A 13288-nucleotide genomic window follows, 5' to 3' on the forward strand; every position below is an offset into this window, starting at 1 on the left:
TAGGGTCGCACATTCTCTGGAGATGTCAGGGGCACAAGTATACGACAAATAGTGGAATGCAGGCTGATGAGCAGTTAAAAATAGGATTACATGTCTAACTGATTTGTGAATTCGCCACGCTTTTCTGAAGGTATAATGAATAGGCAAGAGACCCAAAAATCCTGACATGGGTGAGATTCGGAAGAATATGGTGTTTTGTTGGTGAAGGTAGTGGTAAACAGCCTGAAGGTAGCATAAGCTGGCAACATCTTCTTCCCAATAAGCATGAGGGAGGCGGGTTATCTGACGCATCGATCTTAAAGAATCCATCAGAGTGCAATTCTTACATTCCGCTACCCCATTTTGTTGGGGGTGTATAAGGAACAGTGTACTGGTCAGAGATCCCTTCAGATTGGCAAAACTGAGTGATGAGACGTATTCACCCCCTGGATTATCAGTGCGGAGCACTTTGATCTTTTGCGGCCAGCTGGTTTTCCACAAGGTTCTTGTAAACCTTGAAATGATCAAGGGTAGCAGTCTTCAGAGACAGAAAGTGTAACGGATGATGGCGCTGCATCTCCTTGAGGACACCACCTGAGAGTCTCTAGGTGATCACTAGTGGGAGCTACTGTAGAAAGGGCTTGAGCAGGAACTCTGGTAAGCCCTAAAACATAAAAGACGCCCCTGTTGTGGGCACCTAATGTGAATCATTTTTCCATTATCGAGGCTTGATTTAATGATGCGGTGCTGATTGTAAAACTATATGCTAGAACCACCATGAGCAGTTAGTTCACTAACAAAGAGAAGGTTTTTTGTAAGACCTGGAACATAGTAGACACGAGAGATCTGGGTAGCTTGACCATCACCAAGGAAAATGTGAATATCACCAAAGCCTTCAGCATGCATCAAGCTATCATCACCAAGGTAAACAGCTAAGATCTCTCATCAGATAAAGGTGTATAATTGATCACGTTTCTGCGTCCAGTAGTAATAAAGGCCCGCCATGTGGGTGGAAATGCAGCAAGAAGGAACACTGCCTGCATATATATTCTGAGGGATAACGAGACCCAGTATTGTGGTGTAACAAGCTTGCCATTCACCCAAGAAAGGAGAAGTGGACATGTGGCTTCGACATCTTGTATAAGTGCTCCCGTTGCTAATCCGAACCTTAATCCTATCCCTGGGGCTCAAGCTCCAGCACCTGCTCAACTTCCTGCGCCTTCTCCCAGTAGAACTTATCAACTTGATGGTACTAATTACCTGGTATGAATGCTTGCAGGCACAAGGGGAAACAACATTTCCTATGCTTAAGGTCAAGGTACGTAGATGGTTACATCTAATCGATGAATGAAAGCAAGTGGTTTGGTCTTCAACATGCCAAGAATGGAGTCATTAGTTGCTTCTTATCAGTATGTAAAAAAACAGTGAATTATGGGATAGTGAACCGGCAATATTTGTGAGCCAAGTGCCCACCAGATTCGGGTTGACGACCGGAGCGAAGGAGGATAGTAATCTTTTTCAGCCAAAAACTGTCCTAGAGTCTCACCCAAAAGTCGAACAGGAAAAGGGAAGAACTGTCGTAAGTCCACGACCCTATTTTCACAGAGAATAATTATTGTACCCAAGTTCAGGTGATTTGTTTGAATTTGTGATGCTTTTGACATCTGCTACATTGTTTGGTCGAAACCATATCCAGGCATAACATGCTAATGAGTATATGCAAAGTTCAAATGCTAATAAGAAGCTTGCGCCAAAATTGAACAAATCTGTAAGTTCAAACAACTCCGTAAGAATGTAGCCAGCGAAGACCAAACAAGTTCATAGTAAGCAAGGGCATATTGTGACCACCTAGTAAGCTAGAACAATTCCTTAAGGATGCATCGAGTGAAGACCGAACAAGTTCATAGCGAGCAACACCCCTGCTCATAGGCCACTCCTTGTCAACCTGTGTCCAGGTTGCCCCGTTTCTTTTGATTGAAAAGGTTCGAAAACTGCTTTTTTTGTTCCGCCTTTCATTTTCGAACAAAAAGGCAGCCCCAATCTTAGCTCTATAGGAGGGTACTTTGAGGGAGGGGGCGGAAAAGCAAGCAAGCCAGCTTTCCCCCTCGGGTGGTTTGGCGAGCACGCTTTCGAATGGATGATGTCGAGGCGTAAGGTGGGTGCAAGGGGCAACTTAATTGTACAGCCTAGCCACTATAGGTGGCCCCTTCAACACAACCGGGCCGAAGCGGAGTGTTGATATCAATACTCCACCTTCATATTGTATTGTGCATTGGTTAGCTCATGTTTGTGTAGCCCTTATTATGAGAGGTAGTCATAGTTAAGCAGCCAAAGCTCTTGGTATCCTCGTATTCACATGCGATGGTGGCCTAGAATGACCTGGATTAGGCTACATGCTACACTGGATGACAAATAGGGTTATGAGATGGAGAGAAATGTAGGATAAGGTGTAGATAGATGAGGGAACCTAACCACAAGTCATAAGGTAAGACTCAAAATTTTCTCAAATTAATCCATTGAAATATACAAGGTTTTATAGACATCATACCCTCATCTACTCCATTACCTTTAGATACTTCTTGCCAATCATATCCCACAATGCAAGCACCCAATCAAAGCAATCTCTCACAAAACCATTCAAACTATAACATGCTTTTACACGACACATTGTGCCTCCTATTGGAGCTTACATTCCAAGATAAGTTGGTTGATCTTGACTTTCTTGAGACGTTTGGCTAAAAATGGTGAGATCACGGTGGTAGAGTATGGTTGACAAGAGATAAAAAGAAAGGATATAGTAAATGTACAAAGACACTCAACTACATTGAAGCTAGTGGACATAAAATTGTATATAAATAAACAAAAACAGCATGTTGTATTTATTTATTTAATATCTACGATGTATGGTTATATCTTAATAGTTCATGGCGAGAATTCAAAAGTTCTAATTAAAGTGGTTGCATGTGCTTCTATCTGAAGTGCCCTCAATTGATAATGGTAGATCCTAGGGATTTTTATTTTTATTTTTAATGTTTGATGCTATTCGCGTACACTATTACTTATGTGATAGGTTAACATATCATTAAACCTCAGTTGTTTTCACACCACCTTTAGTTTGATGGCAAGTCAACTATTCTCGTCTTCTTTAGATAATGGGAGATTGAAACTTCCATAATCCCTAGCTCTTGTCATGGGCCCTCAAAAAATCAAAGCCTATTCTTGTCTTCTTTAGATAAAGGGAGAGTACAACTTTAATAATCAAAGTACCTTCGTGAATATGTTAACCAACATTTTAGTAGTCCTATAATTGATTTCTCATGTTTGTATGTTCTCTTAGAGAGTGGTATTTTGTATCTATGTACTTGGATATTCATAAAGTTTTAGTTGAGAGCTTTTCCCCTCAAATGTTCTAAACGTTTTTGAATGGTGTGTTCTTCTATGCAAAAATTGGTCTCATGCATGAATTGTGTACGGAATGTATTCTTGGGATGCCACAAATGTGGCCACATATTTTGATTCAATTTTAGATAATACTATGCTCGCACCCATGAATTACAAAGTTTTTAAACATGATCACATGTCCTATGGTTGATTTATGGGGTGCATATCATTGTAAGCCTATGTTATCCAAGCCAAGAGTTCTATAGGTATCAAACTATGCGTTTGGATGCCCACCTAGAGTTTTCAAGAAAATGTGGTAATTTATTGACTGATAACGTGGTGTTGGCTTGGACACAAATACACGTGGAATTCCAAACTAGAGATTTGTATGGATCTTGCTCACGCCTTAAGGTCATGTTGCATGTGTGCCTACTTCGACTTGGTTTGTTGACGATGTTGTTCACCAATGGAACAACTCAAAGCCTTGCATGATGATGGGAGGAAGGGAGGAATGCAAGGGTCCATATATGAGACTTGCCTCTAGCCTCTGGCCATCAAAGTGTTAACCCCCTTTTGTGGTGAAGCTAGGGTTCTTCACTTGCATCACCATTGGTGTCACTGCAATGATGCATTATTGCAAGAGTGGGTTGGGAGCAATGGAGAAGAGAGCTATGGAAGAGCTTATCTCCACTCCACTACCAATGTGTGCTCATGAGATAGGAGCAAAAGCTAACTGCAAGAAAAAGACAGAGAGAGAGAGCTAAAAAATGTGAGCAATAAGACAACTGTGATTTCTGCGTATACATGGCCTCAAATTTACCCGTGGAATGTCCAAGGACCCCAAAAGCTAGTGAAGCTATTTCCTAGGCTATGTATGTACAAAAACCATCGTAGCCGTTATTACACATGTTCCATCTTAGCCAACATTACACATTTCCACTAGTAAATCAAAATTTATACAAGAAAGACAGTTGAAGGTACTCACAGATGTTATGCAGTGCTAAGCAAAAGATAAAATTACCTCTTTAACTTCTCATTGGGAACACATTAACCCTTTTACCCACATGTCGGGCATGAAGAATAGTCTCTGCCATTGCATACTTCAGTGTAACGCCTGCTGCTATGGTTACTTTACTGACTTCTGTGCTCGGGCTGGAAGGCTATCAGGAATTCATCCACCTCTTCAAATGGAATGGCTCCGACAAATTTGTAACTTTTACCTTTATAAATAACAGCCAGCTTCTCTATCACATGGTCCTTAACATCAGGGCCGACCTCCAAGACCCCATAAAGCAATGCATGAAAATCACAAAGACAAGCATATCTACCATCATGCTGCTTCAAATGTGGTTCTAAAAACTCTTTAAGTTTTTAGAATCTTGACCTCTTCAAGTTTTCACTACTCTCCTGTAGCTCTAGCATTCAAGTTTTCACTACTCTCCTGTAGCTCTAGCATTAAGGTTTTCACTACTCTAGCGTCACATGTTCTCAGCACCAATTATGATCTCTAACCATAAGCATGACTTCAACCACACAACTCTTGCCCTGATACCCCTTCAAATGAAGACCTGCCAGTCATGCATACATGGTCCTAGACACCTCTAACATCAGTCAAAGCCACCTTTATGCATAAAATAATGGACAAAAGACGGACCAAAATCAAGTGTGAGAGAGAAACCTTGTTTTAAAAGAGCAACTTTATTTGCACTTCAGAAGACCTTGAGCATTGACTTGTGAAAGGCATTCAATCAATGACACAAAATCCTGCTAATTGCACAGAAACCAATCTAGCAATTCAATACACATTAACAAGAGTAGTACAGTGCCCACATAAACACACGCACCCAATTGAAGGTGTCTATACACTTCTTCAGTTATATTAACGGCTTGTTTTGTCACCATTCACAAGGGTAACTTGAAACAAAGATAACCAACTCATCTTTTCCTACCTGTCAAGGCATGTGGTGACTTCCCGTATGAGAGGCTTTCAATAGAAAAGGTGCTTCTAGCTGTCTTATGACCCCATGTTTCATCTTGTGGCTTCCAAGTATCTGTGGTATCTATCAGTGAAATGTGTACATACACTGACAGTAGAACACCAAAGTAACACACCTGGTTCAAAAATATAGCTGGTTAACCTAACCAAAGTAGAAGGTTTGTTAGACTAAATTACAATAGAAGCCTCCCCTCCAAAACTTGGGGGTCCCTCATCCACATCTCCAACCTTCTTTAACCAGGTAGCTCTTGATAGTAGAGACAAGCAGGCGGATGACAAAGGTCACTGCCAGAGATGATCCGATCGACTTTTGCCGCCATATCGGAAGTCTATTTTAGGCTGTTGTTGGCAAACTGTACCGCAAATGCTTTTCATAGAACTCTATGAGCTGTAGCCATAGCAAAAAGGTGATGTATACCATATTGCTAAGGAATAATATAGCATATGGTTCAAATAGTGACATATTTTTAGTTGCACAAGACATTCAGACACAGACCAACCAGACAAATTCTACAAGACCAGACTTTTCAACACCAATCATGCTGAAGGCTACTCACCAATACTGGGTAGTTCGCTCGCATGTACTTGTTATCCACCAGTATCTCACACCCATCAGCCCTGCCCAAAATCCCAAAGAGATGACCAGAAGAGAGACAAGTCATTCAATAAGAATGAAAACGACTAAAAAAAACACAAGCAGTGCTTCCTATCCTGCATACCGATTCCACAATGCACCACAAGCTAACTTGGACATTGCCTCCCAAGCACATCCACTGTTTAAGCTAACCAAATGTTGAATATACAACTGCCCCTTGCCATCTTTGCCTATAACATAATGCATCTCTATGAGTATCTGTAGCTCCTTTTTTTGAATAACAGATACTTACATACAAACATCCATATATATATAAATGTGTGTGTGTGTATGTGCGTGCGCGTGTTGAAGAGTGACCTGCGACCTGTGTTCGCCCTCTGTGCAGCCATCGAGCCACCTGCGTTAGTTTTAAGTGCAGCTGCAGCTGTGCGCGACCACGCGCACACACACCTGTGTGTGTGTGTGTGTGTGTGTTGTAAGATTGCTGCTGTGATATCCAGAGACTGCGTAGCTCATTTCTGTGCCTTCTGTCCATCGTTTCGCCTCTTTTCTTCCGGCTGGGCCTGTGCCTCTGTGTGTGTGCGCGCGCGCGCGCGCGCCTTCTTCGAGTGGTGCTGCTGCAGACAAAGTGTATGCTCGACGTGACCCTTGTGAGGAACCGAAACGCAGACACATTGCTGCTCCCAGCGACAACCCTGCAGCTATGGATGCTGCCAGTGAAAATCTTGCACCTCATGTCCGCCCTGATGCACAGTATGTCTACGATGTGCTTCATGAAGACTTTCGGCAGAGCCATACGATCTGGGACAAGCCCATACCGGCCTTCACTTACAAGATTGCTTTGCCGTCCATTGTCTCTTCTAAGTTCTGTCAATGATTAAAGTGTGATTAAGTGTGTTCACCGCCCGTCAAGTTGCTAAACGCCGGTTTCAAGGTTCCATTGCCGAGATTCATCGTCAACTTTTTCAAGGGGCGAGCCTGTGGTCGACACATTTAATTCTATGGCTGGAAATAGTGCAAAGATGAAGGATTTATCTTCCGAAGAGGACGACTACTACTTCGATGAAGACGAGGAAAGTGAGCAAGAAATACCTTCCGATATGACAGAACTTGAAGATGATGATGCCACCCATGAAGCAAAGATGCAAAGCTTGATGGAGGAATTAATGGAACTCGCGAAAGACTCACGTTTTCCACAAAACTTCAAAGCTGATTCTAAACTACGGAAGCAAGGGTCTGAGAAGAAAGCTAAGCCTCAACATTCGGCTCCCATCCACCCAAATTTTCGGCCATACCCTGATTCTTCTTCTTCTTTTCCCCCATCTATCCATGGAAACCCTTTTAATACTTCTCATCTTGATTACTTTGGCGGAGACTCTGTCTTTCATTCCATGACGGGTGTACCCAACATGGGCATGACTCGGAGCTATGGTATGCAACCACGTATGCATGGAGGTATGCATGGAGGTATGCCAAGAGGTATGTATGGAACTTATGATGTTGGGGGAAGTGCTTTTGGTATGCCTGGTATGGGAGGTGGTATGATGGGCATGGGATCTAATGTTGTGGGCAATTCTTTTCTTAAACCACATCCCTGTGATAATCTTGTTCAGGGCGAGAAGCCAAAAGATTATAAAGAGGGTGGTGCTGCAGTAAAGCTTGATACTTTCAGTGGAGCAAAGGATCGTTTGAAGGCTCTCACCTTCATTCAATAGTTTGATGCGGCATTTTCTGGTGGTAACTTCACAGAGGCATCTAAGGTACGAAAGGCAGCTTCTTTCCTAAAGGGTAATGCTCTTCAATGGTGGGCAGCAACAGCGAAGCGCCGTGCAGCACGTAAAGCGTGGGCGCCGGCCAACAAATCGCGCAAGAAAAAAAAAAGCGAAATAGTAGACCACCACTACAAAATATAGAAAGAAACTGCCTTCCGAATGTTGGGTGTTGGACTCACACACTCACACACACAAACCTGCACATTAGGGTTAGGTGCAAGGTAGAGAAGCTCACACACAGAAATGAGAGAGAGAGAGAGAGAGAGAGAGAGAGAGAGAGAGAGAGAGAGAGCCAAAAGTGTGGTATCCACAAAATGCAAGTCAACCCTTGCATGTGTGCCACATCCATATAATATAGAACTACAAAATATTATATGTGTCCTTTCACACTTGATGTCCAAAGGGCAAAACCACATGGAAAAAAGTGCCCTTGGTTAAGCCCTGTTCACACATAGCACTACCATAAGTGAGCATATGCCTACAAATCCCCCCTGTAGTGGAAGTGTGAACTTGTACAAGGTAGCAGATCACTCTCTGTATGAGAGTAAGCCCAAAGCTTTGCGGAAAGCTTCAAACTTTTCTCGAGGTAAAGCCTTTGTGAATAGATCTGCAACATTATCCTGTGTAGGGCAATAAGATAAACTGATCTCCCCTGCATGTAGCCTCTCTCTGACATAGTGATAATGAATCTCTATGTGCTTGGTACGTGCATGAAATACTGGATTTCGTGCCACGGCCATAGCACTCTGGCTATCAGTGAGAATGGTGGTGGGTGTCTGCTGACACTCACGAAGATCAGCCAATAGTCTTCTCAACCATACACAATCTACTGTAGCTGTAAAGACTGCCCTGTACTCAGCCTCACAAGTAGATGTAGCAACAGTGGGTTGCTTTTTACTCAACCAAGATATGCATGAGCTGCCAAGAAAAAAACAATTCCCACTGGTGGATTGCCTGGTATCATAATCACCAGCCCAATCTGAATCACTGTATGCATAAAGCTGCAAGCTGCCCCCCCGGGATAGAACAAACCAAGATCCAGGGTACCCTTAAGATATCGAAAAATGCGTTTGACTGCTTGCCAATGCTTTGTGCCTGGGCTGTGCATGAATTTGCTCAACAAAGACACCCCAAAAGATATGTCTGGCCTCGTGTTACACAAGTAAATGAGGCATCCCACTGTATGGCTATAAAGGCCGGCCTCAAAAGGCTCTCCAATATCATGCATAGTAAGCCGTACACCTGATTCTACCGGAGTAGAAATGGGCTTACATTCATCCATGTGAAACCTTTTTAGCAAACTTTTTATGTACTTAGTTTGCTGCATAACAATGCCATCATCTGTATGCATAAACTGTATGCCGAGATAGTAGTGTAAAGGCCCCAAATCTGACATATCAAATTCAGATTTCAAATCAGCTTTGAAATCTGAAATTTGTGCTTTGCTTGTACCTGTAATGAGCATGTCATCTACATACAAGATGACTATGAGAATATCGGCATCGGTTTTCTTCACATACAATGTGCTTTCAGCTGGACTATTCTCATAACCTTGGCTGGTTAGATGAGCATGTATCTTATCATACCAAGCTCTTGGAGCTTGCTTTAACCCATACAATGCTTTGTGCAACCTACATACTTTATGTTCCTCACCAGGAACTACAAAACCAATGGGCTGATTTACATATACTTCCTCCTATAAATCCCCATTCAAGAATGGGGTTTTGATATCCAATTGATGCACTTTCCATCCTTTATGGGCAGCCAATGCAATCACAGATCTTATTGTGGTCATTCTCGAAGTAGGAGCAAAAGTCTCTTCATAATCTATTCCCTTTTTCTGGGAGTAGCCTTTAGCCACAAGTCTTGCTTTGTACCTGTCAATAGTACCATCGGACTTTCTTTTGACTTTGTACACCCACTTTGTGCCAATTACATGCTTGCCTTTAGGCAATTCCACAAGATCCCATGTATTATTCTTCATGATAGAAGAAATTTCAGCTTGCATAGCTTGCAACCAATGCTCATTCTCATGTGCTTGTTCATAAGAAGAAGGCTCTTCTGAATCAAAGAGACCACCCATTGCGAATGCAGACTCCCCACGATGTACATTCAAGGCATGGCTGGAACTAGCCCTTGTTCTACCTGTGAGTGAAGCTGCAAGTTTGCTTTCTTGCAAAGTTTTCAGCAACCATCTTGGCACTGACTTGGCTGTGTCTATGGCTGTTTGCTCTTCCCTGACAAGATCTTCCACTTCTTCCATAGAAGGGGGCTGAATGGCTGGCTGTTCCACATGTTCTACATGTGGATTTTCTTGTGTAGGGGCTGGCTGATCTGAATCCCCCCTAATTGCAATGGGTAAAAGTCCATCAAACATGTCCTGTATGCCTGTATCATTGCTTTTATATAAGCTGACCATGGGCTGTTCTGAATTTTCAGCAAATACCACATCTCTACTTACAAAAATCCTTCGTGTAGTTGGATTATAAAAACGGTATCCTTTGCTTTCATTGCTGTGGCCCACAAAAATGCATTTAATTGCTTTGTCATCAAGCTTTGTTCGGAGTTGTTCTGGCACATGTGCATATGCCAAACACCCAAATGTACGCATATAATCCACTGTTGGCTTTCGGCTATACCAAGCCTCAAATGGTGTTATGGTTTTCAAAGCTTTTGTTGGACACCTGTTCAACACATGAGTTGCACACATTGTAGCTTCCATCCAAAATTTGTGAGGCAACTTTTGTGCTTTCACCATGCATCTTGCCATCTCCATGAGAGATCTATTTTTCTTCTCAACTACACCATTCTGCTGCGGTGTATAAGGCACAGTACATTGGTGTTTGATGCCCTTTTGAAGCATATAATCCTTGAATGCATTTGACATGTATTCTCCACCTCTATCTGAGCGAAGTGTTTGGACTTTACATGCACACATATTTTCAGCCATTGCTACAAAGTGTCGAAAGCATGTAAACACATCTTCTTTCGCGTTCAAAGGGTAAGCCCAAGCAAACCTGGAGTAGTCATCAATGAATCTGACAAAGTAAAGATGCCCCCCTATCGATGGTGTCCGCATTGGACCACATACATCACTATGTATGAGCTGTAATTTACTTTCAGCTCTAACAGCTCCATCTTTGGGGAATGGTTTCCGATGCATCTTTCCCAAAATACACCCCTCACATACATGTCTTGGCGGAGACTCAAGAGGCGGCATATTATCAACCATATGATGCTTCTGCAAAAGCATCAAACTCTGAAAATTTACATGCCCAAAACGAGCATGCCATAGCTCTGCATCATGCATAGCAGGAGTGTGGGCAGCCACTGTATTTGCATCATAAGTGCGCTTGTCATAACTGTCCAGCTTATACAAGCCTTTGTATCGTGTTCCAGAAGTGACTATTTCATAACCCTTTGATGGGTCTTTTACCAAACACTTCCCATCTTCAAATTCAACCTTTAAACCTTGGTCGTTTATGGCTGAGACGGAGAGCAGATTTTTCTTTATTCCTGGAACATACAATACATTTCTCATACATATATTGGCACCATTGGCTGCAATAAGTATGACATTACCAATTCCCTTTACTGGATATGTGGTATGATCTGCACATGATACAGTGCGGCCATTTGAAGCATAAACCAAGTGCTGAAATACATCTTTGCATGAAGTGATGTGGCTCGAAGCACCACTATCAAAATACCATGATGCATTCTGTCTGTCAGATGCAATGCAAGACATATCAGTGTCCGAAGCACTTGGTGTGTCACTAGTGCATGTGACCAAAAAAGTGTACTCTTCCTGGATTACATTAGCTGATTGCTTTGCTTTGTCATCCGAAGAGTCTGCTACTGCATTGCCTGCTTCTTTCTTTTTCTCTTTTGCAATCCGCTTCCTACATTCACTGATGTAGTGTCCAGGCTTATGGCAGTAGTGACATTTGCCCTTCTTTTTGGGCTTGTTTGCATCCCCTTTGTCAGACTTTTCACCACTAGAAGAGGGCTGTCCATGACCAGCCTTGCTAGACTGTTGTCCCCCATGCTTAAAGCTCTTTGCTTTACCCTTGTCCTTGGCTGTAAATGCCTTTTCTCCACCACGGTTGCTCGATATGTTTGCTCTTGTTTGCTCTTCCTGCAAGAGTAAACCCACGAGCTCTTCAAAAGTAACGGGATCACCACCTCCTCTCATCGAGAGATTGAGAGAGGTGTGAAAGCCCAAGTAGGAAGGCGGTAAAGAATGAAGAGTGTTGGTGACCATCTGTCTGTCTGGGATAACCTCATCAATGTTGAGCAATTGTTCCTGCAAATCTTTCACTTTGGTGAGATGATCTGCCATAGAGTCACCCTCATCCATTGAAAGAAGATCCAATTGCCTCTTCAAGTAGGCAACTCTTGCCTCGTTGCGTACCTGATACATTGCTTCCAATGTGTCCCATGCAAGCTTCGATGTCTTGCACGAACGAATGTTCGGAATAATAGTCCTTTTCACTGAAAGGGCTATCAATGACATGGCCTGTGCATCTCTAGAGTCCCATCTCTTCTGCTCTTGTGTGGGAGCAGGATCTGCATCAGGAGCTCTTTGAGCACCTCCCCTTTGAGGCGTGGCTGGCTGAATGGTATGTGGGCGTGTGTCATCACCACACACGATGCCCCAAAGCCCTTTGGCTACCAGCAAATTACGGATCATAAAACTCCAGAGGGAGTAGTTAGATCCATCCAGCTTGTCCTCCTGGGTGAGCACACCAAATACATCTGTAGCATTCTGTGCCATGTCAACAAAGTATAACTGCAAGCAAACCAAGCACCAATGTGCACTGCCAGGCAACCAAATGTCCTGTGCAAATGTATGCCTGCAAACCAAAGCAAGTGTAAACTTGCACCAAATTGTCCAATTACACTCAATGTGTATACATACATGACAAATCGTAGCTGTAATGCCCAATTACATGCTCCAATCAGAAAATCCCCAATTTTTATGCACTCCAATCGCTTCAATGTGCATCTAATTGGCCAATTTTCAGAAAAGCCCCAAATTTCTGCAAATAAGAGAGGTTCAATTTGCTGATTTTGACCTCAATTTCAAAAACCCCCAAATTTGCCTTAATCCTGTACCACCTGCAAGCTTACAAATCTTCCTGGCAAAATCTGCCTGCAAACCAAATGTTTATTTTTCTGTTTGCTGAAACAAAGGTACCTGGGCAGCCGGGAAGAGACCTTGTTGAAGGGAGTCGTTGCAGGTGAAGGCGTTGGAGGGAGTCGATGCAGGTGGAGAGCACACTGAGATGCAGGTGATTCTTCACCTATGCACATGGCAGCTGGCGAAGGTGTGCTCTGGGCGGTGGCGGACCAGCAGAGGCGGGCTTTGGGCATTGGAGTCGAACAAGAGAGAGGCCAGCGCTGGAATCGCTAGCGAAGAGGTAGGCGGAGTCGTGGGCTAGCGAGAATGGCCTGTAACGGGCGAGCGAGAGGCGACGAGTTGCTGGCGGCAGGTGTTGAGGTCGCTGGCGGCGAACAGCAGACGGACGCGTAGGAGTCGGGCAGGGTGTGCCGGCGGGCTGG

General features: G+C 43.3%; 1 protein-coding gene across 1 annotated transcript in view; it reads right to left on the bottom strand.

Moving 5' to 3' along the window:
- Positions 1 to 5112: 5112 nt before the first annotated feature.
- The window catches only part of LOC147602699 (chromo domain-containing protein LHP1-like), a 77670-nt gene continuing 69494 nt past the window's right edge, over positions 5113 to 13288 (bottom strand). Inside the window, exons 5-6 of the mRNA XM_086797580.1 lie at positions 5914 to 5974; positions 5113 to 5744 (exon numbers count right to left, since the gene is read on the bottom strand). Of these exons, the coding sequence (XP_086653706.1) occupies positions 5691 to 5744; positions 5914 to 5974 (115 nt within the window). The 3' untranslated portion in view covers positions 5113 to 5690. The remainder of the gene's footprint in view (positions 5745 to 5913; positions 5975 to 13288) is intronic.

This window comes from Cibotium barometz, chromosome 66 (genome assembly GCF_041138505.1).
Source record: "Cibotium barometz isolate CiBa-2024 chromosome 66, ASM4113850v1, whole genome shotgun sequence".
NCBI lineage: Eukaryota > Viridiplantae > Streptophyta > Polypodiopsida > Cyatheales > Cibotiaceae > Cibotium > Cibotium barometz.